The sequence below is a fragment of the Elephantulus edwardii genome, unplaced genomic scaffold, assembly GCF_000299155.1.
Source record: "Elephantulus edwardii isolate Elephantulus edwardi_28Jun2011 unplaced genomic scaffold, EleEdw1.0 scaffold00166, whole genome shotgun sequence".
Taxonomy (NCBI): domain Eukaryota; kingdom Metazoa; phylum Chordata; class Mammalia; order Macroscelidea; family Macroscelididae; genus Elephantulus; species Elephantulus edwardii.
Window position 1 is genome coordinate 2,752,087 of NW_006399916.1, and position 27,881 is coordinate 2,779,967.

Sequence of the window (27,881 nt, forward strand, 5' to 3'; positions counted from 1 at the left end):
TCATTTTAAGTGTCTTATTTTAAAATTTCTGAACATGTCAGGTGATACGAAATAGTCTACATTTTAATATATTACAGAAACATACATTAAATTAATTTACCAAGGCTATTATCACAAACTACAGAATCTTTAAGTTATAGGATCTCCAAGGTCTTGCACACTGTTGTTCACAGGGAGATCCACTGCTAATGAAAAGGCCATGTGCCTCTCTGAAGGTTCAAATCCTCCAGCAGCTCCAATGGAGAAAGATGAACAACCTCCTCTCATGCAATTTACAGCCTCTAAAAACTGGAGGCTCAGCTTTGAGTCAGTTCTGACTTGGTGGCAAAGAGTTCGAGCTTTTGAGTTAAACAAAACAGTAGACGATGCTTAAATAATTTCTGAGGTTGTTGTTGTTAGATGCTGTCAATAATGACTCATAGCGACCCTATGAATGAAAGACCTGAACACCTGTAAAACTTTATATCCACTAGGCCAATAGAGCTCTCTCTACGTTGTTGGATACCAAAAAATAGCATCACGAACTTAAAAGTTACTGATGGGGGTCAGCAGTAAGATTTCTCTGTTGACAGAATCAGCTGTATTACTTGATTATTTGCTTTAAAAATCTCTTCCACACATAACTTTAAGATTTAGGCACTTAAATAAAATTTTTAAAAAAATTATTTAGGCTCTGGTTAAGTTAAGCATGCACCATGTCCCTAGAAACAGAAGAACTAGATGGGAATCAGCTACCATTGCTGATCCCTCCACATACGATGGCAGTAGGAGGTCCTAGCCAGAGAGTGAGAAAATGTGGAACAAGTCTCAAACTCCTCAAAATAGCCAGGCTTGCTGGTCTCATTTGGACTATGGTCCTTAATCACTCCTCAAGCTGGAATGAAGCTCCAGTGGCACAATTTGCAGGGGAGATAAAAAGGTCTATTAAGATGAACACTACCATCAGGAAAGCTCACTTCTCAGAATACTGAAACTTACAATAAATATCAAAAGGCCATCATTTTCCCAGGGATATGGCTCAAAATCATGAAACAAATCACCACTCATCTGTCACTCTGCCAACTATGATGGCTCGTGTCACTGCTGGAAGCTATGCCATTGGTGTTTCAAATACCAGTGGGGTCACCCATGGCTGACAGGTCTCAGACTAAAAAGCAGAACTGACCATCCACTTCTGAAATAACGGTCTTCTGAAAATTCACTTAATAATGTCATCATGTTGTTCAAGATATTGTGGAAAGACGAGGGTGGAAACCACTCAGAGTGTTACTAAGAAGACTTTAGTTACAGGACACAATACAGGTTTGTTGTTGGCATTCCTAAAAATCTTTCATTGTGGATTTAGGAAATTCTTCAGGATCTCTAAGGAGTCTTCAGGAATTTCTAGCTCATTGTTCTTGCCGTTAGTAGGTGCCATGTAGTTGACTTCAACTCACAGGAACCCCAAGAACAACAGAACTGAACCCTGCCCTGTCCTGCACCATCTTCAGCCCTCTGATGTGCTGAAGACCATTGTTATGTCACTGTATCAATTATCCCACTGTTGTTATGTGCTATCAAATCACTTGTAACTCATAGTGACCCTATACACAACAGCCCAATACCCTGCTCTATTCTGTGCCAATCTTATTGTCTCTGACACACCTACCCCCATTACCCCAGTCACTGAATCAATCCATCTCATCAAGGGTCTTCCTCTCTTGCGTTGTCCCTCCAACCTCCCAAGCATGATGTCCCTCTCCAAGGACTGGTCCCTCCTTGTAACATGTCCAAAGTATGTCAGATGAAGCTTCAGAATCCTTGCCTCCAAGGAGCAGCCTGGCTTCACCCTCTGAAGGATAAACCTGTTTATTCTCTTAGCAGTCCATGGTATATTAAAAATATTCTTGTCCAGCACCACAGCTCAAAACATCAACTCTTCATCTATTCTTCCTAGTCATTGTCCACCTCTGTGATGCTAGCAAGTGATCGCAAAGACCATGGCCTGTATCAGGTACACCTTAGTCTCCAGACTGACATCGTTGCTTTTCAGTACTTTAGAGAGGTATCTAACTGCAGACTTTCCCATCACAATATGTCTTCTAATTTCCTGGCTGCTGGTGTCAAGAGTGTTGATTGTCGAGCCAAGCAAACCAAAACTGAACAATCTCAATATCTTTAACTATCCATTATGATTCTGCTAATTAGCCCAGTGGTAAGAATTTTTGTTTTCTTGATATTGAGCCTCAATCCATACTGAAGGCTGCAGTCTCTGACTTTCTGCAGCAAGTGCTTCAAGTCCTCCTCAGTTTCAGCAAGCAAGGTTGTATCAGCTGCATAACACAGACTGTTGATGAGTCTTCCTCCAATCCTGATGCCACATTTCTCCTAAAAGAGGCCAGCCTCCCAGATAATCTGTTCTGCATATAGTTGGAAACGGTATGGAGATAGGACACATCCCTGTTATACACCCTTCCCAATTTTGAACCATGCAGTGGTTTGTTTTTTTTTTTTGCCCTGTTCTGATGACTGCCTCCTGATTCAAGTTTAGGTTTCGTATTAGCATGATCAAGTGTTCTGGAATTCCCATTCTTCTGAGTTAGCCACAGTTTGTTGTCTTCCACACAGTCAAACGCCTCTGCATAATCAATGAAACACAGATAGACATTCCTCTGGTACTCCCTGCTACAATACCCCTAGTACCACGACCCCTTCTAAACCCAATCTGCATTTCTGGTAGTTCTCTGTTGATGTGCTGTTTCAGCTGGTTTAGGATAATTTTCAGCAGAATCTTGCTTGCATGTTATATTAATCCCATTAGGTTGTTAAAAATCTACCAAAAGGTAAGGAAGTTGTAAAGAACTACAAAGACAAATATTTTGGGCCAGTCTTTTCAAACAGGGCATGATTCTTGGGAATGAAAAGAACACTGTTGCTTGAATTTAAATATCTTATGGTTGAAAATCATGCTTCTGTGCATACATATATACACGTATATTTTCTCATAAATTGTATGGTAATAGAACACTTCTAAATTTTTCTTAATATTCTTTTAAACAATAAAAAAGAGTTAAGCTTCAGTTATTCATCAATGTAAAACAGCCTGCAAATGTAAAGTATGCATGTTATACATGTTCTCTGCTAACTCAACCAACTTCTCTATTGGACCATAAGCTCCATGCCAATAGGACTTAGCTGGTTCATTTTCTCATTATATATTTGTGACACATCCCTAGGTACTGGGAAACGCAGGAAAAAGCAAAACCAAACAAGATTCCTGTCCTTAAAAGCTGAGAGTTCTATGTGAGAGACACATGAGTGGAACCAACACTGTATCAGTAATATGAAGCAAGATATGTGGAACAATGCTAATGTTACATAATAGAACTAATCAGGTATATCAGGGAAGGCTCTCTTGAAAATTATTATTTGGATTGTGATATGAGTCTGAGTTTATTCCATTAATAGTGTGAGGAAGTGTGGAGTTCTCATCCAGGCATGTAATAGATCCTGGGATGGAAACATTCCAGAGGCTGAAAGACCAGCTGAGCTGAAGTCTAGAGGAGAGCAGAGAACATGCTGGAAATGGTAATGAAGGGCTGTCTAGAGGACAGATTGTGAAACAGTACGTCACCATTTTAAACAAGTGGGAAGTCCTTGGATTTGCAGGTGTGACAGATGCACATGTTGGAAGAGAGAATTGTTGTGGAGCACAGATTAGAAAATCCAGAGGGGCTTAGAGAGAAGGGCCAGGTGCTATTGGAGTGGCACAGGTGAACGATGCTTGTCATTGGCCTCATGTGGTAGTGATGGAGACGTAATAAAGCCCACCCTCCTTCTACCATCACATCTTGATAGGCTGCCTGGCACACACATAAAATTGGATAAACACACAAAAAGGGATGACGTTAAGGCATTAGTTTTCTTTTCAAATGTAAAACAATAATAATAATAAAGTCCTAACATTGCCTAATGGTGCACACATACCTGCGCAATCATCATCTCTGTCCTTTTAAAAGTCTGAGTCTTAGTTACCAAATCTTGCTCCTAATGAGAAGTAAGCTTAAATAGGATGTAAGAGAAGAGCTTTGCAAGCTTTCTTCAGCTTCCTTGAAACTAGGAGAATTTCAAGTTAGCAAGAGTGGTTAAAAAAAGAGGAGATTAAGCATGTCCTTTCTTTAATCCACAACAACAAAACAGTAACTCATAGCTGTTGAGTTGGAAATGACCTGTAGTGGGTTTTCAGAGGCTATAAAACACACAGGAGGAGACTACCCATCTTTATCCAGTGTAGCAGTTTGGTGGGCTCGAGCTGTCAGCCTTTGTTTGGATTGGCAGGTTGATTCCTTACTGGTAGGCCAACAGAGCTCTATGCAAATACAGAAGTCTAAGTTCTGGGGATATTGACTTCGTATATCAGGAATCTCTCTCAGTTATAGACAGGCTGAGGGAGACAGCTCCAAGGAGGCAGCTGATCAGAAAATATACTTATTCTACAAAAAGAATATTGAACCCAGCCCACACAATTACCACTACAGGGACCAGTCTGTTTTCCTTCTTCATTTTAATCCTTCCCTCTTGTCCCACCTAGCCTTCCTTCCTGACAACTTTGAATTTAATACACATTTTTTTCATACCTTTATTTCTGCTCTTATTCACAAAACTGAATATTTGCTTCTTGTCTCAACTTTGAATTCTGATTATTTTATTCTTAGGCTGTTATCAGTAACTGCTCTTAAATTGATGCCAACTCATAGAAACTGTCATGTGACAGAGCAGAATGGACTTAATTATCATTAAATATAATGGTTTTTAACATATAACATGGTTTTCATTATAGTTTAATATAATGTAGGAACTTAAGAATCTAATGGAAAGCAGACTAGACAATATCATCTTCTTTAATAAAATAGTAAAACTGCAGCTGAGAAATAGGTTCCCACAAGGAGTTCTCTGTAATTGGAATTTTCTCTGCTGACAAATTTTGAGTATGTGATTCATTGTTAATGTAAGGAACACGAAATCCATGAAAATCCTATCTGAACAATCATAAAGATGTGTACTTGCTGAGGAGAAGTCAAACAAAGGTCCATCAAGGGTAAATTATTCTACTGGTATTTTTACTGTTTATTTTTGAATGATTGAAACATCAATGTGAAAAGTTTAGCACATTGTTAGCAAGCCAGATCTGACTCATGGCTACTTCTCTACTGGATTTTTGAAGGCTATAAATTCTATGGGAAGACACTGTCCATCTTTCTCCTAGGAGTGGCTGGTAGATTTGAACCACCAGTGAGGCCCTACCTTTGGTTACCAGCACAACTCCATGTGGGTTATACTACCAGACCTTCCTTCTTACTGTTGTGTAATGTCAAATCAGAACCGACTCATAGTTGAACTTCCAGGGGGTTTTTATAGACTGTAAATTACATGGGAGAAGACTGCTCATCCTTCTTCCTCAGAGCAGTTGGTGGATTTGAATCATGCACCTGTAGGACTGCAACACAGCTTCTCATCACTAGGCCACCAAATTTCTAACTATTAAATTTCAGAGTCCCCCTACTAGGTGTATTAACACCAGGAATAAAATACTTGACTCACTAATTATATATGAAAAACTTTATAAAGTTATTTGCATATGGGTCAGTTACTCATTTCATTCACTGTGGCTTTTGTAGAAATTACTATTCCCTCCTATTCTTAAAACTTAGCTTTTCCTGTCAAGGAAATGGAATTGATACTTGGTCTCTTGTTACACTAAATGTTTTGCAATTGAAATGTTCCAACGCCATTTGACAACTCAAAGGAAATAAGGCTGAAATTTGCACTGGTGCTTGAGAGAAGCAGATGCAGGGAAATGCAGAACAGACTCTGCTAGTTGCCTCACTGACTGCAAAAGCCACCACACAGGGAAATGTGTGTGGAAGGGGGTGCCTGCCCTTTAGGTGCTCAGAAACTCAGGCTCTGGCTACACCATTTGTCAGGAATGGAACTGCCTATGGAGTGAGTGTGCCTGCTATGCAGCTCAAATGCCCCAGATAGAGTTGACATGCACATCATTAAAAACAGAAGACATGTTCAACAGTTTGAATGTACAGCAGTTCACCACTTAATTTAGCAGAGACAACCCAACACCAGGACCCATTTTTGCTTTTGCCCTCTAAAATAAAATGATAGACTGCCATTGCCATTCATTTGCTGTTGAGTGACATAACGTTTTGGTTTTCAATTGTGCTTTGAACTAGTGTAGAATGGTTACAATCCTCAATGGCAACCACAGTAATGCTACTAATCAGCAACCCAGAGGACCTTACCTTGGCCTATGACAACCATGCATGCAGCCATGCAACCATGCACTCATGCAACATTGTTGCCCACAACACGGTGCAGAGATGGCAAAGAAAACCAGGGGGGCCATGCCAGGGTTCGTTCCAGGGTCTCCTTACCAAACAGTGAAATCCTATGCCTGACAAGAACTCCGAGTTTGCAGAACAGGCTGAAGACAAAAGAAAACCAAAAGAGAAAAGGGAAGGGGCAGGGAAGGTAGAAAAAGACAGGGAGAAATTAAAACAAAAGAAAAAAAGAAGAAACAAAAAAAGAAAAATAAACAGCTGATATATGAGCCGGGGGGGGGGGGGGAAGCAACATGATGTCAATGCACAAAGAATCAATTCTCTGAGCAGAATGTGGAGTAAAAGATATTAAAGAAAGAATCTTTGAGTGCATATCTTTAACAAACATGGTTAAAAAAGCACATATTATAAGTAAAGAAACCAAAATAAATTTGAAAGCAAAGCTAATTAATATATAAGCAATCTACAGGAATTCCACCAGATTACAACTACTGAGAATACACCCAGGGAAGAAGTTGATTTTATCTACCCAGATGTGCTACTGAAATACAGAATTTATTATTATGGACAACAGACAAATGGGGCTTTAGTCTTAATGTTTTCATACACTGTATTGTATGAAATTTCCCTTCCAACCTTGACTGGACTCCTCACACACATCCCAAAATACCAAGGAAACAGACTTGAAAGCTGTGATGTAGAAACAGACTTTGAATGGATAACCACTCAAAGGAAAACACTGCAAATGTGGTCATGTAAAGTGCTCTCCATACCGATAAGGGAATGAACTTCGGAGCCTGGCACCCTTTATGGCAACCCAAGGTGGCTGGTACTGAATACAGCTGCCTTTACCCAACATCCAGAACAACCACACTGATAGTGCCCAGGAAGTATGGGGTACTTTTCTTCTTACCAAGCCTCTGTGCCACTTGTCCCTGGAAGTCCCTTGTTGGGAATTCCCTGGACTTGTCTACACTTCACACTGCCTTCTACCCATTTCAGGACTCTGCCTAGGAGTTTACTCCAAGAAGTCTCACCTAACACCCAGAATCACTTCATTATCCATCTCAGTTTGAAATGGTGCTTTACAGCTGTCTCCTATGCAACTAGTGACACCCGACTGACATCTAGCCACACCAGAAAGAGCATGTAGGGGCACAGGCTGTACATAGTTTTTATAGGCAGTCGACTAGGACTCAGAGCTGCTCTGTGAACCACAGATTGGAACCCTGTCCTCCCTGTGCTGTCTATACATTGAGGACTCTTCCCCCCACCACCACCCCCAAAGCCTGCACTGACTATCCATTTACAGAGAGCACAAGACACACTCAGTTTGATTTTCCCAGTGATAACTGTTGCATCTGCACTGCCCTGCATTCTCTAAACTCATTTGGGCCCAGTAGCGCACAGACACACAGCTCATCAGGGTTAGGGACAGAGGTTCTGTGAGGACAAGGGACCCATGGGGGAGGATATACAGGTTAGAACCTGTGCTATTTCCTTATTCTGTAGCAAATTTTAACCAACCCATCCCACTTCAGTGACAATGTGGAATAATTTGTCACTGCAAACTAACAACATAGAGCCATCTGTAGCTTTTCCAGGAATTCTTACCCTCCCCCCCCCGCCCCCATGTCCAAACGAATATGAGGAATTGGAATATCTCCTATAAAAAAGTTATTTTTTTATTGCTTCTTGGCTAAGAGCAACTGTAAAAACAAACACCTTTTCCCCCCTATTTTTTTAAGGCGATCTATTCAAGTTGCTACTGAACATGAAATTAGAAATTAGATGATTTGACCTTGCTTTCTAATTAGAAAGAAAGAATATAAAACAAAATAAATACTCAAAAACAACTATGCTGTTGTGACCTTACCAACTGGAATTCACAGCTGCTATCCTCTGAGGTCTCTCTTGTCTACTAAACTGAGTACATCTCAGAATCGTCATATCCTCATTCCTACTCTCAATGCATTTTATAATACCCTTTATCTTCTTTTTTGGTGAGAAAAATTTGTCTTTAGAATTAGCCAGCTGGACTCAGTTTAGATGATCCCAATTCTGTTGGCAACATCCAAAGCATTATTTTCAGGAACAAGTTGAACATAGGCCTTCTTCTCTCCATCAGGCCTAATCAAAGTGTTGACCTTGGCCACGTCAATGTCATAGAGTTTCTTTACAGCTAGTTTGATTTGGTGCTCATTGGCCTTGACATCCACAATAAATACAAGCATGTTGTTATCTTGTCTTCTTCATAGCTGAGTCAGTGGTCAGGGGAAACTTGATGATGACATAGTGGTCAAGCTTGTTTCTCTTCCGGGGGTATTTGGGCTGCCTTCAGAGTCTCAGCATTCAAGGCCGCCAGAAGGTGAGTGACATGCGGATCTTTTTTTCTGTGGCTGTGGATGCCCTTCAGGACTGCCTTCTTGGAAATTAACGCCTTTGCTTTGCTTTCAGTTTTGGGAGGGTTAGGGGCTTCCGCCTTCATTTTCAGCGCTATCGTCATAGAAACAATAACCTTTATTTTATATTGTAATTAGACTGAGGTTTATAAAACAAATGGACAATCCAGCTAACCATTCATACACATTTTGGTTTGTAAATGCTTCTGACCTCCTCCCTGTGAGCCTCATTTCCTTTTATCCTTCTAGTCTACCTCTTCCTATCTTCTGGATTTTATCATTGGGCAAATGCTTTCTTTGACCATATATGGTGGGTTAGTCTCAGGAGGGAGTGTCTTCCTGGTGCTACTTCTCACTTTTTAAGTCTGGCCACAAAAGTTGAGTTCCGTTCCAAATTTTCAAGATGGCCATAGTTCTAGGGGTTCCACCAATCTCTACCAGACCAGTTGTTTTGTACCACGGAGTAGGAATCAACCCATAGCTGACTGACCCTCCACTGGGTTTTCAGAGGCAGTAAATTGCACTGCAGAGGTTGCTCATCCTTTCCCAATGGAGCAGCTGGCGGATTTGAACCACATGTCTTTCGGATTGCAGTATAGCTTCTTGCTACTAGGCCACAATAGTAATCCTGGTCATTCTCATGTTAGGGTTTTGGTTTGTTTCCTCCCATATTTCCCCAGACTGTATTCTGGACTATCTACCATAGTCCTTTTTAGTGTTGTCAACTGAGATATGTGTGTATCATCTAAGTTCTTCTGGTCTCAGGGTTGTAGGAGAGGTCCACATGGTCTGTTTGTTCCTTGGATTATTATTTCTATGCATCTTTGCTCTTCTTTCATTTCCTTTGTTTCAGAGAGGAAGCAATTATAGTTTTGGTAGTTAAAATCCACAGTGGCTCCTCAGGAAAAAAAAATGAGAATCTTCTCTGTGTGATTTCTAGGCCTCCATAAAACTTACAGGAATGACAGCTATGAGTTGATTCTGACTAGAAAGCAGTGAGATTTTGAGTTTTGATTCTGCTACTTACATGGATATATTTACCACGTTCGTCCTGGAAAGGGTTAAACCGGGTGGCTCCTTGGAAGCAAGGATTCTGAGGCTTCGTCTAACATACTTTGGCAATGTTGTGAGGAGAGACCAGTCCTTGGAGAAGGACATCATGCTTGGGAGGGTGGAGGGACGGCACAGGAGGGGAAGGCCCTCTATGAGGTGGATTGATTCAGTGACTAGGATAATCGGGATGGGAGTGTCAGAGACAGTGCAATTGGCACAGGATAGAACAGAGTTTAGGGCTGTTGTACATAGGGTTGCTATGAGTCTCAAGTGACTCGACGGCACATAACAACAACAACATTAATATGAATATAGATACATCTCCAAAACATGGTTGTAGTCTTTTTTCAGCTGTCCATGTGTAGTCATCTGGCCCATCTATCTACCTGCTTGTAGATGAATGTTTCTTATTGCTGCTATTTTTTATTATGTTTGTAATGCTGTTTATCTCTCTGTATTCCTTGTATATCTCTCTATACATTTGTTATTTTAATGAGATTGTGCTACCAGCCATTATAACTCCCTTCCCTTTCACCCATCTTAATTTGTGTCTGGTGACCTAGTGATAAGAAACTGCAATCTCAAAGGCATATGCTTCAAATCCAGCAGCTGCTCCACAGGAGAGGATGGGCCACTTCCCCCCCCCCCCATGCAATTAACTGCCTCTAATATCTTGCTAGAGGCATCAGCTATCGGTCAGTTTCAACTCAATGTTACACAACATTTTCTATGACCTGTTTTCATTTTCCATCCTTGGTAACCATTCAAGAATGTTTCTGTGTTTAAATTGAGTGGGGTATTTTTACCTTTTTATTAGAGTGGTCTAAGACAATATTTATCCTTTTCCACTTCCATTCATACATACAAAGAACATACATAGACTGCTACCAGTATTGTAACTGAAAAGCAGTTGTGTATTAGAAAGTTAGGAATAAAAATACCATTTGAACTAGCAATCCCACTACTAGGTATAGATTTCTAATTTCATTCAGTTTATGCAGTGTTTTGACAATTCTTCGCTGTTGCATAGTACTCCATTGTGTAGGGAGCTCTGGTGGTATAATCTATGACTGAGTAAGGAGCTGTACTGCTATCATCCCAAAGGCTATGCTTTGCTAGTGGTTCATATTCACCATATACTCCTCGACATAGAGAAGCAGTCTCCTCCCATGAGATTTATGGCCTCAGAAGTCCAATGAAGTGTCCAGCTTTGAGTCAGAACAGATTTGATAGCAATTAATTATTTTTTATGAGATTCCATTGTATGAATATACCATCGTTTCTTTAACTATTGATCTGTTGATCGGCACTGGGGTTGATTCCATCCCTTTGCTATTATAAATAAAGCTGTATGCCACTACTTTTTTTTTATGTCTTTAGGATCTATGCCTACTAGTGGGATTGCTGGTTCAAGTGGTATTTTTATTCCTAACTTTCTAAGGAAACACATAACTGCTTTTCAGAATCGATATACCATTCTGTGTACGTTCCAATCTCTCTACACCTTCAAAGGCATTTCTTGTTCTCTCTTCTTAAATTTCATCATTGCTTCTGGGATAGGATAATAATCCTTTGTGAAATATGTCATTGACAAGTATTTTCCCCCAATATGGATGTTCTGTGGGTGTTGGTGGTATAGTGGTGAGCATAGCTGCCTTTCTATAATATGTAGGTTCTCCTTTGACTTTTTGAGTTAAATCTCTTGATGAATATAAGAATTTAACTTTTAGAAGTTTCCATATTTCTAGTTTATGTTCTGTTGTCTATACATTTCTTTTATATTTGATAGGGTATTTACACTATAGATTAGAACCCCTGAGTTTATTATTTTTTCTTTGATGATATTTATAGTTTTGAGTTTTAATCTGAGTTCATTGATACATCTTGAATTAGTTTTTTAAAAAAATATATGGTGTGAGTTACAATTTTTTTTTAAGTTTCCTGCAAATAGTATCATGTTTTGTATGTACTATTTGTTAAAGGGGCTCTCTTTCCTCCACTTAAAGTGTTACAAATCTTTGTCAAAGATTAATTATCCATCTTCTTCTTGTTGTTGTTAGGTGTCACTGAGTCAAGTACAACTCATAGTGACCTTATGAACAAAAGATCTGAACCCTGGTCTATCTTGTATAATCCTTACACTTCCTGGCACACAAAAGACCATTGCAGCAGTCACTGTATCAATTCAGTTAGTTTAAGGTTTTCCTCTCCTTTGCCAACCCTCCACCATTCCCAGAATCATCTCCTTCTCCAAGGAATAATCCCTCCAAGCAACATGCCCAAAGTATGTGAGATGAAGTCTCATCATTCTTGCTTCCAAGGAGCTCTCAGGCTGCACCATTCCCAAGACCTATCTGTTCTCTTGGCCATCTATGGGATGTTAAGTGCTCTTCTCTAATACCATAGCTCAAAAAAGTGAATTATGTTGCTGTAATCCTTATTCATTTTCCAGCTCTCAGATGCACAGCAATTGATCAGAAAGACTAAGGCCTGAAACTGCATATCTTAGTCCTCAAACTGACATCATTACTCCTCAATAATTTGGAGAGGTCGCTAACTGTAGATTTTCCCAGTGCAATGCATCCATAAATGAATGGATTTAATTCTGGGTTCTCAATTCTATTCCATTAGCATATGTTTCTGATGTTATACAGGTACCAGGCTGTTTTGACTACTGTGTGTAGTAGTTTGTGAGATCTGTATTAAGTGAGGTATGTAGTGTGTTTCTACAATTAAGTCTGTTTCGTCTCAGCTTTCAAGCATGCTGCTGTATAGTTCTTCTAAGTATTCTGTTATCCTTTTTATTTCAGGTAATTTTCTTGGGAAGTCATTCATTTTATCTATATCTGTGTTTTTTACATTTTATTTTTCTTTGTTAAGATTTCCCAGTGCTTTGCTAATTTTATTAATCTCACAGAACCAATTTTGTCAATTATTCCTGCTGTAATCTTTATTATTGCCTTTCATCTGGAGACTACTTTTTTTGCTTTTTGCTACTATTTCCTAGTTGTTGGAGATGTATGAGTATTGATTTGTATTCTCTCTTGTTTTTTTGACCTCTGTGTTTATTGCTATGAATTTCCCTCTGAGTACTGATTTTGTTGCGTCTTAAAGATTTTGAATAGTGTGGTTTCATTCTCATTTGATTCAAGAAATGTCTTCATGTTCTTTTTCTTTTTCTATTATAACCCAGTAGCATTTAAAAATTCAAACTCACTGCTTTTGAGTCAGTTGTCATTCCTAGGAATCCTCTGTTGGGTTTCTGATGTACAAATGACAATGCTCCCAGGCTTCAGATCAGCTGGTGAATTTGAATCCCAGAGACACAGTGCTATGGTCAGTGATGCAACACCCTCAAGATGCTAGCAGAGTTCCCTAGTAGTATTTAAGGGAGCTTTACTGGCCTAGTGATAAGATGCTGTGCTGTAAGCCTAAAGGTACACAGTTTGAATTCACCAGCTGCTCTGTGGGAGATGAATGGATACTCTCTTTCTCATGTAATTTACCACCTCTGAAAACCCACTGGAGGTGAGCTATGACTCACTTCCAACTTGAGAGCACACAACAGTAAGTAGAGTTTCATTTCATTTCACTAACTTGCTATTTCCCCATGACCTTCTTCTTCCTGATTTCTAACTTGTCTCTGGTTTCTTTTGTTAGCAGTCATGAGTTGATTTATTTCGTATATTTCTATGTCTGTGTGATTCTTGTGCTTTCTTCATTGTCTTTCCTTTTTTCCTGATAATTGCTTTAACAGATTACCACTGACAGATTTATCTTCAATCTCTTTAATTCTGTGTTCCAAAGATTCAGTAGTGTGCTTCTGTCTTTTCAATGTATTACCTATTTTTGAAATTCTAGTCCTAATGTTTTGAATTTTAATTTGCTATTTCTGTATAGCTTCCAATTTTTCATTTATTATATCAATTTATTCTTCAATTAGTTAAAACTATGCTTCTGGTGCTTTTTCTATGCTTTCCTTAAGTTTGTCTGTGGTTTCCTTGAACTTTCTCCCAATCCACAGAAGGCATTTAACTCTAATTCTACTGAATTCCTTATCAGTAAGTTCTAATACCATTTCTTTCTCTGCAAGTTTCTTAGTTCATTTTTGTCATTTATTGTTGCTACTTTGTCGTGTGTGTGTGTGTGTGTGTGTGTGTGTGTGTGTGTGTTTAAGAGAGAAGAGAGGCAAATGGGATGTTATCTGTTCTTTCTTCAACATATTGGTCTTGCTTTTGTATTATTTTGTTCCATATATCTGAGTGAAAAGGATTAGTGTGCTACACTGCTTGTAATCTGACAATTCTTAAACTTTCACTTTTTGCCTTTGGGTGGGTGTAGTAGAGGATGGAAGTGTATGTACATTCTCTGCTGTTTGTGTAGAACAATTGAGGATAGCCTTGGTTGCTGTTAGTGGCTGTATTTCATTGATGGGAATGGTTCAAGATCCAGTGCTTCCTCTTGCCCACTGGGTGAAGCTACAGGACGTGTGTGCTTGGTAGAGCAGTGTGAGCACTATTGCTGTTGTTGTCAAGTGGGACCAACAACAGGGAAGAAAGTAAAACAAAAATGGACAGAACAAGGGAAAAAACAACTGTGGAGAATAAAAGAGAAGAGGAAAAGGAGATAAAGGAGAGAGAGAGAGAGAGAGAGAGAGAGAGAGAGAGAAAAGGAAAATAGCAAAGCAAAGAGAAACAAAACAAAATTTTAAAAAGTCACAAAGGTATCTGAGGCTGAAAAAGAAAATGTAAAGGGAAAAAACTGTGGGACGGAAGGAAAACTCAGCATCCAACTGGTACTCTTGTCATCACTGAGGCAGGTGGAGGTAAAACATCTGTCCTGAAATGAGATTTCTGCCAGTCCTACAGAAGCCTGAGGGTAGGGTACTGAGTCCGAGCAGAGTTTGCTTTTCTCAAAGGTGTTTGAGAACAAGGTGTCCAGACAAGGACAGAGGCTCCCCTGGCCCTGTGCATAGCATGAATCATGATGCCAGACTAAGGACGGTGCATTCTGGTCTAGGTGACATTGATGAGTGTGATACTCAGTCTGGGATGGAGTTTCTGCAGACGCAGACCTCAGAGCTGGCTGGGAAAGTCCACCTGGTGAGAGATGGTGCCAGTCCAGGGGGAAGGTGTAAGCAGGGCATCATTCAGTCAAGGATGGTTTACTCTGCTGGCATGAGGAAGTAGGGATCTAATGTGGCTTCAGATGTGGGAGTAGCCTGCACCTGGTGCTAGATTCACCAGGGTGCTTTTGCAGAACAAGGGGTAAGGGAGGCTATAGGTAGGCAGCAGTTCAGACTACTCCAACCTTGACAGGAGAAGCAGATAGACCTCTCCATTTGGGGTCATCACACACTGGACACTAAGTTTACAGGGAGTGTTTGCAAAGGCAGCTGCTGCCAACTGGAGGTGGCTAAGGACAGTGCATTTACTGGCTTCCAGATGTGGGTACAGTGTGCACCAGGCACCATGTCTACACAGACCTGAAGTCAGGAGCAGTTTCTGAAAATCCAGAAGTTGAAAATGGACTGGGGGATCTGGCTCAGAGATGATGTGGGTTGCAGGTCAGGGCCCATCCAGGCAGCGCACACTACACTGGCACCAGGAAGCAGAGAACATGCCTTTGAATGTGTGGTAACTCTCACATATACAATGGGGCATGCCCAGTCCAAGGCAGAGCAGGGACAAGGCCAGCAGGAGCATGCTGGCCAGCTGGTAGCAGGCATAGGGGACAGTCACTCCTCTGATCCCTGGAAGAGCATGTGGACAAGGGAAGGCTCCTTCCTTTCTGGTCATCAGTTAGGCACGTGAGAGAGCACAATTACAGTCCTAGGTTCCTGAACTAGTCAGCACTCTGCAAGCGCTCCACATGGCTGCACCATGCTAGGTCCATTCGCAAATCATTGACATGTCTGCCTCCTTATTTGGTATTTTCATTTTGTTTCTTCCTTCAGTTGGCAGTGGAACTACTTTTTTACCATTTCTTTTGAAACTGATTTCCAGGATTATCATCCATATCTGTTACCTTTCTTATCTGGTGTCATTTCTAGCAGCTCTCAGCTGCTATCTGCTTCTTGTTGGAAACCTTTACCTGCTTTATCTGAAGTGATGTATTTCTCGATCCTTTCAAAACCTCAAGGGATAGATCCAGAGGCATTATTGATTATGCTGGACTCACAACGCTAGAGCTACATTTTAATCCATCACTCCAGATCTAGGATGTTCTGCTGTAAAGAAAGACAGAGCTGTCCTCTATCCTATTACATCAGATCACATACAGTGCCTGAGAATCTTTTAGGGGAAAATTGCTTTTCTAACCTTGGCTCTGCTTCCTAACTGCTTTAGTAATAGATGTGCCACCAGAAGGGTGTCGAAGGAGACACAGACACAGAAGGTTAAGCCTGCAAAGAGACAAATGTCTCTCTTTTCCCTCCTGTACCATCCTAGAAGGGCAAAGTTTCTGTAGAAACTATTTGCTTTGACATAAATTGGTCGGCTATTTCTCTAAAATATTTCCTTAACATGGTCTCAATATACCTTGCTATTAATAAACTTGCTTAATTATTAATAAGCCTTTTATCTTCTTCTCTCTTAAGAATATGCCAGGTGTCTGTCTACACTTCTGCACTTACTCCTGGCTCTCTCTCACTCACTGCCATTCCTTCAGCTCCAACGCCTAAGGTTCCTGAGGCTGTGAATTACACAGAAGGAGACTTCATCTTTCTGCAAAGAGCCCCAAGTGGATTCGAACCACCTGAGCAGCACAGCCTTTGTGTTAGTAGCCCAACTCAAGACTATCATGAGATAGTCTCCGCCCCCAGCATTCTATACTGATCACCAAATCTAGGATCCTCTTTTTCAGTCTATTTCTTGTAAACTTTCTACAGGACTTGGAATCACTGATCACACATCTTTCTTTTTTCTGAGCACTACCCTTAGATTCTATTTCTTACCAAATTTTCAAACTTACTTTCTAATCATTCTCCATGTTCTACAAAGGGGTACTTTTGAAATTCCTCCAAATGTAACAATTTTTCCAAGTTTTAGTGTTCATATCCTTTGCTTCTCACATTCTCCTTCAAATGCAGTAACTTCCAGAGCTTCAAATATTTCATATGCCCCATGTAATGTCCTCTAATATGTTATTTCTTACCAAGGTCTCTCTACTACCATATTTGGCCACTTTTCTGATTCTTTGCTAGGTAAGTCTTCCAGCACTTTTTTAATGGGGACCTAAGTAGTTCTTAGTTGTTCTTTCCCAAACAAGCTCTAAATTTATATATATATATATATATTTTCTTCTAATAAGTGACACCAACATTGTTCCAAGACCTCAGCAGTGTTTGAAACTCCAGCATCACATTCTATTCCTTTCTACTTGCCATCCTTCTCATTACCAAGTTATGTTCATGTTCTATGGTATTCCCCACAGCCAGCTCTTCTCTACGTCTGCATCCTTTCTGTATTCCCAACACCTCATATGTCCCCATTTGACATTCATCACAATTTATTAAAGACTTCCTTCTGTATGTGTCCATCTATTCTGCCTCACTTGCAATTTTTTTGAAAAGTGTTGTACTTATACGTTTATTTATGAAACTGTAGTACAAAATTTTTAACAGGGCTAATAGTCATGCTGAGCAAAGCAGTGGAGACCAAGCTCTCTCAGAGGGACCAAGCCATTTGTTCCAAAAGCCTCACTGCAGTAATATCTCCTCTCTCTCCTGACACAGGCCGCAGGTCTCCCACTTGAATAAGTCCTACTTCTACTGCCAGATGATTCTTTCCAAAGGCAGTTCTGATCATGTTCTTAAAACTTCAGTAGCTTCCAAAAAAAGAAATAGAGAAAATGGGAAAGGGGAGAAAAGGTAAAAGAGGGACAGAAGAAGGAAAGACTGACTCTGGCAGGTTGCACTAAATTGCCAGCTTCACCATATTATGTTAGCTCCATTTAGAAAACAGAACCCTCCTCAAGCCCCAATCTTCGTATTCTTTCAGATTAGCTTTGAAGATCTTGATTTTGACTACTGTCTAGACCATCCACATCCTTGCAATATGATCTTTGAATATTAGTTCCTTTGGGCTCTTTTCTTCTCATGGAACTGTATGCAAACTCACATACCACACTACTACTGTCAGCCCATGTTACTACTTTATACACTCTTCGCTATTGCCAGTTAACAGCCCTTTTATGCAGACAACAAATTTCGTTGTTCATTGCTGACATAGTAACCATCTCTGCACAGTGAACAAGAAACAAATTCTAGTGTCGTAAAGCAAATATTTGAATATCTATAGAAACATAATTTTCAGTTGTGCAAAATTTCATTTCCATCCACATAATTATTGCTACTCACAATTGCTGAAATAGTTTAAACTGGGGGGGGTTTTGGAAATTGTTCTCATATGTATATGAGTATTTATCACTTATTCATTAGAGTGTGGTCCATTTTACTTAATTTATATAAAAACAACAACAGTAGAGTACCTTGGATTCACTGAAGTTGTAATCTCCACCTAAATAGTGTGTGTGTGTGTGTGTGTGTGTGTGTGTGTATATATATTTATATTTATATATATAAAATACACACAATGCACCCACACATAGGGGTTTCAGTGACTCCATTTCAATGGGCTAAAGAAATTTGGTTATGGTTGTGGTGGTGATTATTTTAAAATCTAGTTTTTATGATTATATAAGTAAGGCTGTTTCATTTCTAAAATATATTAAAGAAAAAATTCTACAATAGTGTATCCAAAGGAAATTATTGTCACAATTAATTTCTTTCCTACCAGTATTTTTCTATGCCTACACATAAATTTCTATCGTTAAAGATTAAATTACTTGAATACATATTTTCTTTTTGATCATGATGACTTTGTAAGTCATTAAGTATGTGTATGCATCATGATTTTAATTAATAGTTGAAGAGACGTTTGTATATACATGTGCCATACTGTGTTCCTTGATTACTTTAATGGTTTTTTTGTCATTCCTGAGGCTACATTCTACTGTCATTTGGCATTTAAGTATTTGATAAAAGAAAATACTTTTATTATTATCAATCTCAATCACATTTATTAGACCTTTAAATGAAAAAAAAAATGCTGCTTTTTTAAAGGCACCACAGGAAAAAATCAAATGTATAAACTGCTTTTTCATGAAGCGAAGATAAACTGAAGTTGAAATCCTAAAAATGTCTGGCTCAGTGCTGCTGGAGGGGCCACCCAGGGACCCACAGCACATCAGTCAAAGCCAGCACAGAATAGCAATGCTCTTCTGCTTTATTCTATGAGGGCTACAGACTGGTATTGCAAGAGAAACTCACTTGGTGGCAGTGAGTGGTTCTTAGGGTAAGGTTGAAAACTGAAGAGAAATAATCAAATACTCAGCAAGCAAGGGAAAAGCAGATTTATACCACTTTATTTGCATTTACCCCTATTTTTTCCTGAGTGTAGTTTTCTCTTTGTTTAGGTAACTGAATGGCACCTGGATTACTCTAGCCTTCTATAAAGTTCTGTCACATGAGCTCAGTTGAACATGGACAAGTCTTTCCAGTGCCCTCAGTTTTGAAAAGGTGATGGACACTGGTGTCTGGTGTTTCCAGAATCATGTAGGCACACCAGATCTCACAGGGGTGACTAGGGAGAGGGGGCAACTGCAGTGATGGGCTGCAGAGTCCACTCTGGAGGAGGGTGGGAAGGATGGATAGGGATAGAAGAAAAGAAAAAAGTATCTTATCAGTAAAACTTCGTTGTCCCTTCCTCCAGTAACACATTCTACTCACAGTGTCTCTCTAGTGTGAATTCTCTCTTTATTTTAATCAGTTTTGTCAATGTCATAGGAAAATTATTACCCAAGGGAGTTTGGGGATATTTTTTGTATTGCAATTGTATGTCACATGACTGGCCATTTCCCAATTGGTAGTTGCAATAAGTTAGAGAAAAGAGAAGAGCTTGCGATGCCCTTGTTACTGCCATCCCTGAATTATTCAACCTGAAGTGGTATTTCTTCTCCACGTCCACTGGGGAACTTCTGTATATTTTCTCATCTCTTTTTGTCAGAGTAATTGTTATTGCAATGTCACACTAAGATGTGACAGTTACAGATCATTTGTCCAAAGAAAGCTTTTATTTCCTCCACTGTCCTGCTGTACATAATCTACTAAACTGTGTAGAAATTTTGTTCATATACAGCTTAAAGGGCCTGAGCAACATGACCACGTAGAAGTTGATTTGTTTGTCATCAATCCTTATATAAGAGCCAGCAGAATTTTGAGAAGCAGATTCAAAGTCACTAACAGAACCATGATTGAATCAGTGAAGAATACTTTGTTGGAAATGAAATGAGAAGGCATTGCTACGATATTGGCTTGAATGGGATGGGGGGGGGGAACATCTTTAAAAGTATCTATTGTTATTTCATTTTCTTCCAAGAAAGGTCTTTGTTTAAATAAAAGTTAAAATTTGTGCAAATGACATTTTTCCAGAAATAAAAGCTAGTGAAAATACTATATTTGTAGATATAGAAAAATAAAATGAAACATTAAAGATATAGCTATGAAAAATACCCAGAGTGATGTGTACAGCCTACACTTGGGGATTTTGTGTAGAGTTACTTCCATTCCTCTCACTCAGCATTGCAAAATAAGGAAACTTAGTGTCTAGAACACATACATCGATTCATGTGTGGAAACCGTCTCCTTCACAATGGTGATTTAAAAGGTGGAAGGACCACAGAGGCGGTGGAACACACTTCTCTCATGCCCACCCACTTCAACGTGTTCACAGTCTTTTTACCAAATCCACATGCTCTTGTTTCAGACATTCTTTATACTTTTAGCTATTTACCTCGTCACCATTTCCTTCTCTTTGTTTGATGCATGTCCTCCAGAACAGAGAGGTCTGCTTGCTGCAGATAAGAAGTACAAGCGATGGTTTTTGAAATACTGATCAATTAAAGGAAGCACAACCTGCAAGAAAGCAAAGGGAAACAGGTCTACAAAGTGGGAAGTGTCAGGGCCTGAGCACCTAGGCTTGGGGGCGGGTAAGCAGGAATGCAGCAGGCACCTACTCGCACAGCCATGCTGCTTGGACATTCCTGAGCAGACCTGGGTCCAACCCCACTGAGTCTCTGCTGTGCATGTGTGTAAAGCCAGGGAGGATTATGGGGGAAAACAGAATTTTCAGTGATTTGGAAAGCTAATTTTTATTGTTTTCTTATTATATTTTCTTATTAATTGAGTGTTCACAAGGCTCAAAGACTAAATAAATTATAGCCATTTATGTGTGCTGCACTTTGATTTCACGTGTTCTGGGGACTATTCTGTGTGGCAGACATCACTGGCCTGGTTTAAGTGTACTGACTTTGGGAATAGGAATGTGCACAACTTAAAGTCACACTGCCCATCCTCCACACTGGCCTCCATCACATGCTGCCCTTATGAACTGGCTTCTCATTCTACAGCTCAGCTGTGACAGCTACTGGCCAGCACCTCCTCCTGTGTAGTTTGCACATACTGTGCACATCCATCTCTCACTGCATGAAATATTCTTCCCCTCCTTTAGCCTGCTACTTCATTCCTTCAGATCTCAGCCCTGGTGTACGCTAAAACAAGCCTCTGTTGCTCCATTCATGTGGATGTTGCCATTGTGTGTCCCCAGGTCTGACTCACAGTGACCGAGCAGGACACAGCAGAGCTGCCCCACAGGGTTTCCTCGGTCGCCATCCTTACAGGAGCAGGTGACCACATTTTTCTCTTAAGGAGCAGGTGGGAGGATTGACCATCTGACCTTCTGATTAGCACTTGAATGCTTTAACCACTGTGCAACCAGGTTGGAATCAAACCCCTGCACTCTAGTCCCATAGTAGCATTTGCAATCTTCTGCTCTATATGTGTGAGTTTGGAGGAAAGGTCCTTCCCCCTAAGAATCCACATCATCCAGAAGAGCAAGACTCTTTCCAGGCTTTGCTTCCACACTCTTCCTGGCCCTTTAGAGCTTTTTTGTTTACTCATGAATTCCTAGAACTCGGGGTTTTGTTGAACCTACATCAAACACTACATAAACATTTGCTGAATGGATGAATGAAAAGAGAGACAGGAATTGGCAACTCCATACAAATCCACGTGTACCTGCTACAGCTTTTCTCTGCTATGTGATATTAATAATTTATATGTAAATAAATAAAATATGGGCATATGCAAGTTTTTCTTGATTTTCCTTGAGGTGGTCATGCTGTCTAAACTTAAGTATAAACACAGAACAGGTTTTCAATCCATCTAGTAAATTAAGGAGTCTGAGTGTTAATATGGTGAAGCTCCCTCAAGCATCTGCACCCAAAATTATCAGGAATACTGATTATGTAGAGGCATCTGGTGGTCTAATGGATAAGGAGCTGTGATGCCAACTCCAGGGCACATGGCACACATGCACCAGCTGCTCCTCGGAAGAAAGGTGGGCCGTTCATGTTATAGCCTCTGACAACCCACTGAAGGGCTGGTCAACTCTAAGCCAGTTTCAACTTGAAGGCAATGAGTGAATGAGTACATAGGTAGTGCAATATTTTTTTTAATGTATTGAAGGCGCATAGTTAGAGGATGTGAACATATCCCACTGGAAACTGGAAATGCATGAATAAACCATATAACTACCAATTTTCAGCTCAGGGCAAAAAGAAAAAGACACAAAAGAAACTCCTCTTACCATAAAGCAGTCATTTCTGAAAACAGAATAAATCCAAATATAAACTGCTCAAAATAGAAGTCATTCTTAAGTCTCACAAAAAACCTCCACAAAACAATAGCAAAACCCTGTTATTCTTATTTATTGTATTCTTGTTGTTGTTCTTGTTGTTGTAGTTGTGCACCATCAAGTACAAACTAACCCAGAGATGACCCTCCAGCGGGTTTTCAGAGGCAGTTAATCGAATGTGAGGAGACTGACCACCTTTCTCCTGCAGAGCAGTTGGTGGATTCAAACCAGGTGCTTTCAGGATTGTAGCACAGCTTCTTACCATTAGGTCATCAGCGTTCCCCCAAATTAAACTTCCCTTTCTAAATATATTAAAAGGAAACTTTGCAGTAAGCATGAGGACCCTAAGTTAAATGCCAAGCTATTATAAAAAGGAAACTTTCTCCAAAGGCCGTTGGTACCTGTTACAGTATCCAGTACTGCTGTGCCTACCAGGAGGAGGCCTCACGAGAGAGCTGCAAGCCAGGTTAAGGGCTCACCACACAGTGAAATTGGAATAAGTAGACACATTCAATCTGAAGGCTTCAAAGTGCTTATTTCCTTCTCTAACTCCCTGAAGCATGGTTCCAGGCATAGAGTCCTTTCTTAGTAATTATTAAATGGGATGAACAATAATGTGAGATATATTTTATATGAACAATTTTTAGCCTCTCTCAGTCTTAGCTTTCTTGTCTCTAAAATGACTCAAATGAAAATCCCACAATAGGGGAAATCAGAAGTAAGATCTTTCCAGGAAAGATGGATAAATTAATAGGAAAGGATCTTTTTCTGTGTCCATTTAGAAATTATCTATTGCTTTTTCTCTTCTTAAAAGACATGCTCCACTGAAAAATTTACATTATAACCTTACACACAAATATACTTAAGAAACGGCTAACATTCTTTTACATAATATGATATAGTCTGAAAAAGACAACTTTTAGTCAGAGCTCTGATGGAGCTGTCATGTGCGAAACAGGGCAGGGAGAGTAAGGCAAGTGGAAGTATGCCCAAGTTTGCTGGGAATAAAAGGACAAAATCTACTTCACTTTATTCATGCAATTATTTTCATGCCATAAAATGTTTACTTGCAGTAAAGTTCATACATAAGGACAAGTGCAGTCTACAAAGAGGCAAAGATCTAAAGAGTATAATTTTACAAACACACACACAGAAGCAAAATCAAAGATTGTATACTGTACTTTAGCAAAGAACTTGATTTCTTGTTCATAAGGGAAATGCTCTCCTTTGCTCCTGCTGCCACCATCTGTAGGTATGAAGAGATTGTAAGAACAGATTTCATCTCAAACATTAGAAGATACTCACCTACAGTGCAAAATTTAAAATGCACTATGAAGTGTGTTATCCACTGAAGAAAGCACCAAAAGGTAACCAAAACTATAAACACAAACTTTGGCAATAAAATTTAAAAGAGGTTTTTAAAAAAATACTCATACATCTGAATAAAGCACTCTTGTATTCTGAGCATGAACACAACTGTGTGGATGTCAGAACTTATTAGCCCATAGTAGAAAATTTGAGTAAAATAAGGCAAAAATTCCACACTTTCAGCAGGCTTGACTAAGAGAATGTCACCAGAGCAATACAATGGAATGTAAACTGAGTAAACACAATAGTTTTGAATACTCTCCTTGACTTTTTTTTTTTTACTTAGAGCAAAAATACAAAATACTGGCCAGGTTAAACATTTGGAGGGGGACAACTGAGTAACACAAATCATGTTCACCATGCTGTGCCACCATCATCATGCTTTCCCAAATACTCCCATTACCCTTACCAGAAGCTTATTGCTCCTCAAACAATCACAATGGCCTCTTTTTTAAAATTTTATTAATTTTAATGAGCATTTACAGAAATTTTGGATTTCTATTCATTCACTGTTGCACTTTTCTCCCTGCCCACCCCTACCCCCAGTTCGCTCTTCTCTTTGAAAAGTAAAAGAAAAATTCCTTCATTGGTATACAATCACCCCACCCCAAGTACACTCTACTATGCGACCTTCATTCTGGACTCTTGTAATAACCATAATAAAATGGCCTCTTTTTAATCCTTCCCATCTAACTCAGCAATCCACAGATAAACACTAGTCTCCAGACAACTGCCTATTCTAGAGATTTCATGTAAGTAGGATCACGTGAGATTATCCGGGAGGCTGGGTTCTGTGAGGAGAAGTGTGGCATCAGGGTTGGTGGAAGATCTATCAACAATCTGCATTTTGCAAATGACACAACCCTGCTTGCTGAAACTGAGAATGACCTGAAGTGCTTGCTGCAAAGGGTCAAGGACTGCATCCTTAAAAAGGATTGAGGCTCAAAATCAAGAAGACAAAGATTCTCACCACTGGACCAATTGGCAGCATTAGGATGGATGGTGAAGAGATTGAGATTGTTAACAACTTTAGTTTGCTTGGCTCCACAGTCAACACTCTTGGCACCAGGAAATTAAGACGTATTACGATGAGAAAGTCTGCTGTTAGGGACCTCTACAGAGTACTGATGAGCAATGGTGTCACTCTGGAGGCTAAGATGTGTCTGATATAGGCCATGGTCTTCACAATCATTTGTTATGCGTCAGAGAGTTGGACCGTTGGACAATCACTAGGGAGGATCTAAGGATAATTGATGCCTTTGAGCTGTGGTGCTAGAGAAGAGTTGAATATACCATGGACTACTAAGAAAACAGATTCATCCTAGAGAGGGTTAAACCAGGCTACTCCTTGGAGGCAAGGATTCTGAGTCTTCGTGTGACATACATTGGACATGTTGTTGTAAGGAGGGACTGGTCCTTAGCCAGGGACGTTATGCTTGGCAGGGTGGAGGGACAGCACAGGAGGGGAAGACCCTCTATGAGGTGGGTTGATTCAGTGACTAGGATAATCAGGATGGGTGTGTCAGAGACAGTGCGATTGGCACAAGACAGAGCACGGTTTAGGGCTGTTGTACATAGGGTAGCTATGAGTCAAAAGTGACTCAATAGCACATAACAACAACAACAGGATCACATGATATTTGTGCTTTTGTGGCATATCTACTTTTCACAGTGGGATATTAGTTTTCAAGGTTCATCTGTGTTGTAGCATGTGTAGGATTCCACTTTTCATTATAGCTGAGTAATATTCTATTGACTGTATGTACCAAATTTTAATAAACATTCATTAGTTGGGACACTAATGAAAGATGGTTGAAACACTTCCATCTTCTGGCCATTATGAATGAACATTAGTGCAGTGAACATTGGTTGAGTATGTCAGACTGAGTGCCTAAGATCTAGGTTCTTTTGGTATATACCTAATAGTAGAATATGGTAATGATCTGACACTGTCCACCAGTTTGCTGACATATTGCATGGTTTCAAATGTCAGTGGGTTCATACCTGGTGGGCAGGCTTCAGTAGAGGTTACAGTCTAAGAATGACTAGGAAAAAGGAGCTGGAAATCTTTTTTGCTTTAATAAATAGCTACTACTATCTCTAATGGCATAGTGCTAAAAAGCTACACTGCAATCTCAAAGGCAACACAGCTCAATTCTACTAGCTGCTCCAAGGGAGAGACAGGGGAATCTTCTTCCATGTGATTTGCTGCCTCTGAAAAACCACTGAAGGGTCAGCTATGGGTCAGTTCCACCTCAAAGGCACATAACAACAATAACAACAATGAACTATTCAACTTATACGTAACAATGGAACATTGTCTGATAAAGTAGAAAATGAGTCACTCAGGCCAGAAGGCACTTTCAAAGCACAAATGGGGAGTAGCTACCTCTTTGTATTAGAGCTAATCTGAATGACATGGATGGAGTACAGATTTTAGGACCTTTATCTTCTCATGTGGTGTGACAAAAGAGAGAACAGTTCTAACAGTGCATTAATAATTGCAGTGTAGGATGTATATAATATGAATCTAGAGAAATTAGAAATTGTTACAAAAAATATTTAAATAGGGAGCTCTGGTGGCCTAGTGGCAAGAAGCTGCACTGCAAACCCAAAGGCACGTGAAGGTCCGAAACCCACCAGATGCTCCACTGGAGAAGGAGGGGCAATCTCTTCCTGTGCTAGCAAGGAACTGTCTTATATAAATGATGTGAAGGCAAAATTTTACAGATAGCTAAATTTCAAGTTGTTTAATAGAACTCACTTTTCTTTCATTGTACAAAATTATTTGTCAAAAAATATGGACAGACATGAACTATCATATAATACTAAACTTAAAATGTGGTAATATCCATCTAATATTATGATAAGTGAACAATAAAGAGACACAGTCAACACTATCACTCATCTGTCAGTTTGTTGTACTGTGATGGCTTGCATGTTGCCGTAATTCTGTTAAGCTATGTCATCAACATTTAAACACTCATGGTGGACAGGTTTCAGAGGGGCTTCCTGGCTAAGAAGCAGAATTGTTAGTCTATTTTTAAAGTAACTGGTCAAGGAAAACATCCTTATGTAGTGCTGGAAGATGAACCCTCAAGTTGGAAAACGCTCAAAATACAACTGAACAGAAGCTGCCTCCTCAAAGTGAAATCTATTTCAATAACACGGCTGGAGTAAAGCTTTCAGGAGATTTTCTGGTGGGCCTCCACTGCTGGTGTAGCACAACTTAAAGTGAGAAGAAATAGTTACAAGCCACCATCAATTATCAGACTGTAGGATTTACAAAGTAGAAATCTTAGAAGATTGAAAACTGCCAAAATGAATTTTAACATTTATAAAAATTTATATTCTGTGCATCAGTGAGCTGAAATTGACTGGCCTTGGCCATTTTTAATTGAACAATCCTATAGAGTACAATGCTGTGAATGACTAACCAATGATGAGTAGTGTGTCAATGACAGTCAATAAAAGTGTTCCCAGGTTAATCCTAAAGTATAGTGCTATCACTGATGATATTCATATGCATAAAAAAAGACATATTAAGACAGCAAAAAGAAAAAGGAAAAGAATAAAGCACTGTCTGACTCAAACTTCTAAAACACAGAGAAACTAAAGAAAAGGAAGAAATGAGGAGGAAAGCAAAAAAAATATTTCAAAGTGCATCTCACAAAGACAAAATAAAACATTACAATTAAATGTGCAAGGACAAGCTGAAAGAACCTAACAAAACATTTAAGCTTCACATGCTTAGAGTATTGAACTATACACAGAAAGCATCAAAGAAAACAGAAAGAACCCACCAGCACTGTATCAAAAAGAATTGGTTGGCACTCAAACATTTCAAAAAGTAGAATATGATCAAGAACAAAAAGATTGAAGGGGGAAGTTCAAGATATAATAAAGGTATGGACAAAAATAAGGCTCCAGGAATTAATGAATACCAGTTGAAGTGTTCCTGCAACAGACTG

At 39.6% G+C, this 27,881-nt stretch overlaps 1 protein-coding gene across 1 annotated transcript in view; it reads right to left on the reverse strand.

Moving 5' to 3' along the window:
• RYR2 (ryanodine receptor 2 (cardiac)) overlaps positions 1–27,881 on the reverse strand; it is an 814,526-nt gene that overhangs the window by 243,603 nt on the left and 543,042 nt on the right. Inside the window, exons 61-63 of the mRNA XM_006895387.1 lie at positions 23,724–23,788; positions 20,641–20,762; positions 6,426–6,475 (exon numbers count right to left, since the gene is read on the reverse strand). Of these exons, the coding sequence (XP_006895449.1) occupies positions 6,426–6,475; positions 20,641–20,762; positions 23,724–23,788 (237 nt within the window). The remainder of the gene's footprint in view (positions 1–6,425; positions 6,476–20,640; positions 20,763–23,723; positions 23,789–27,881) is intronic.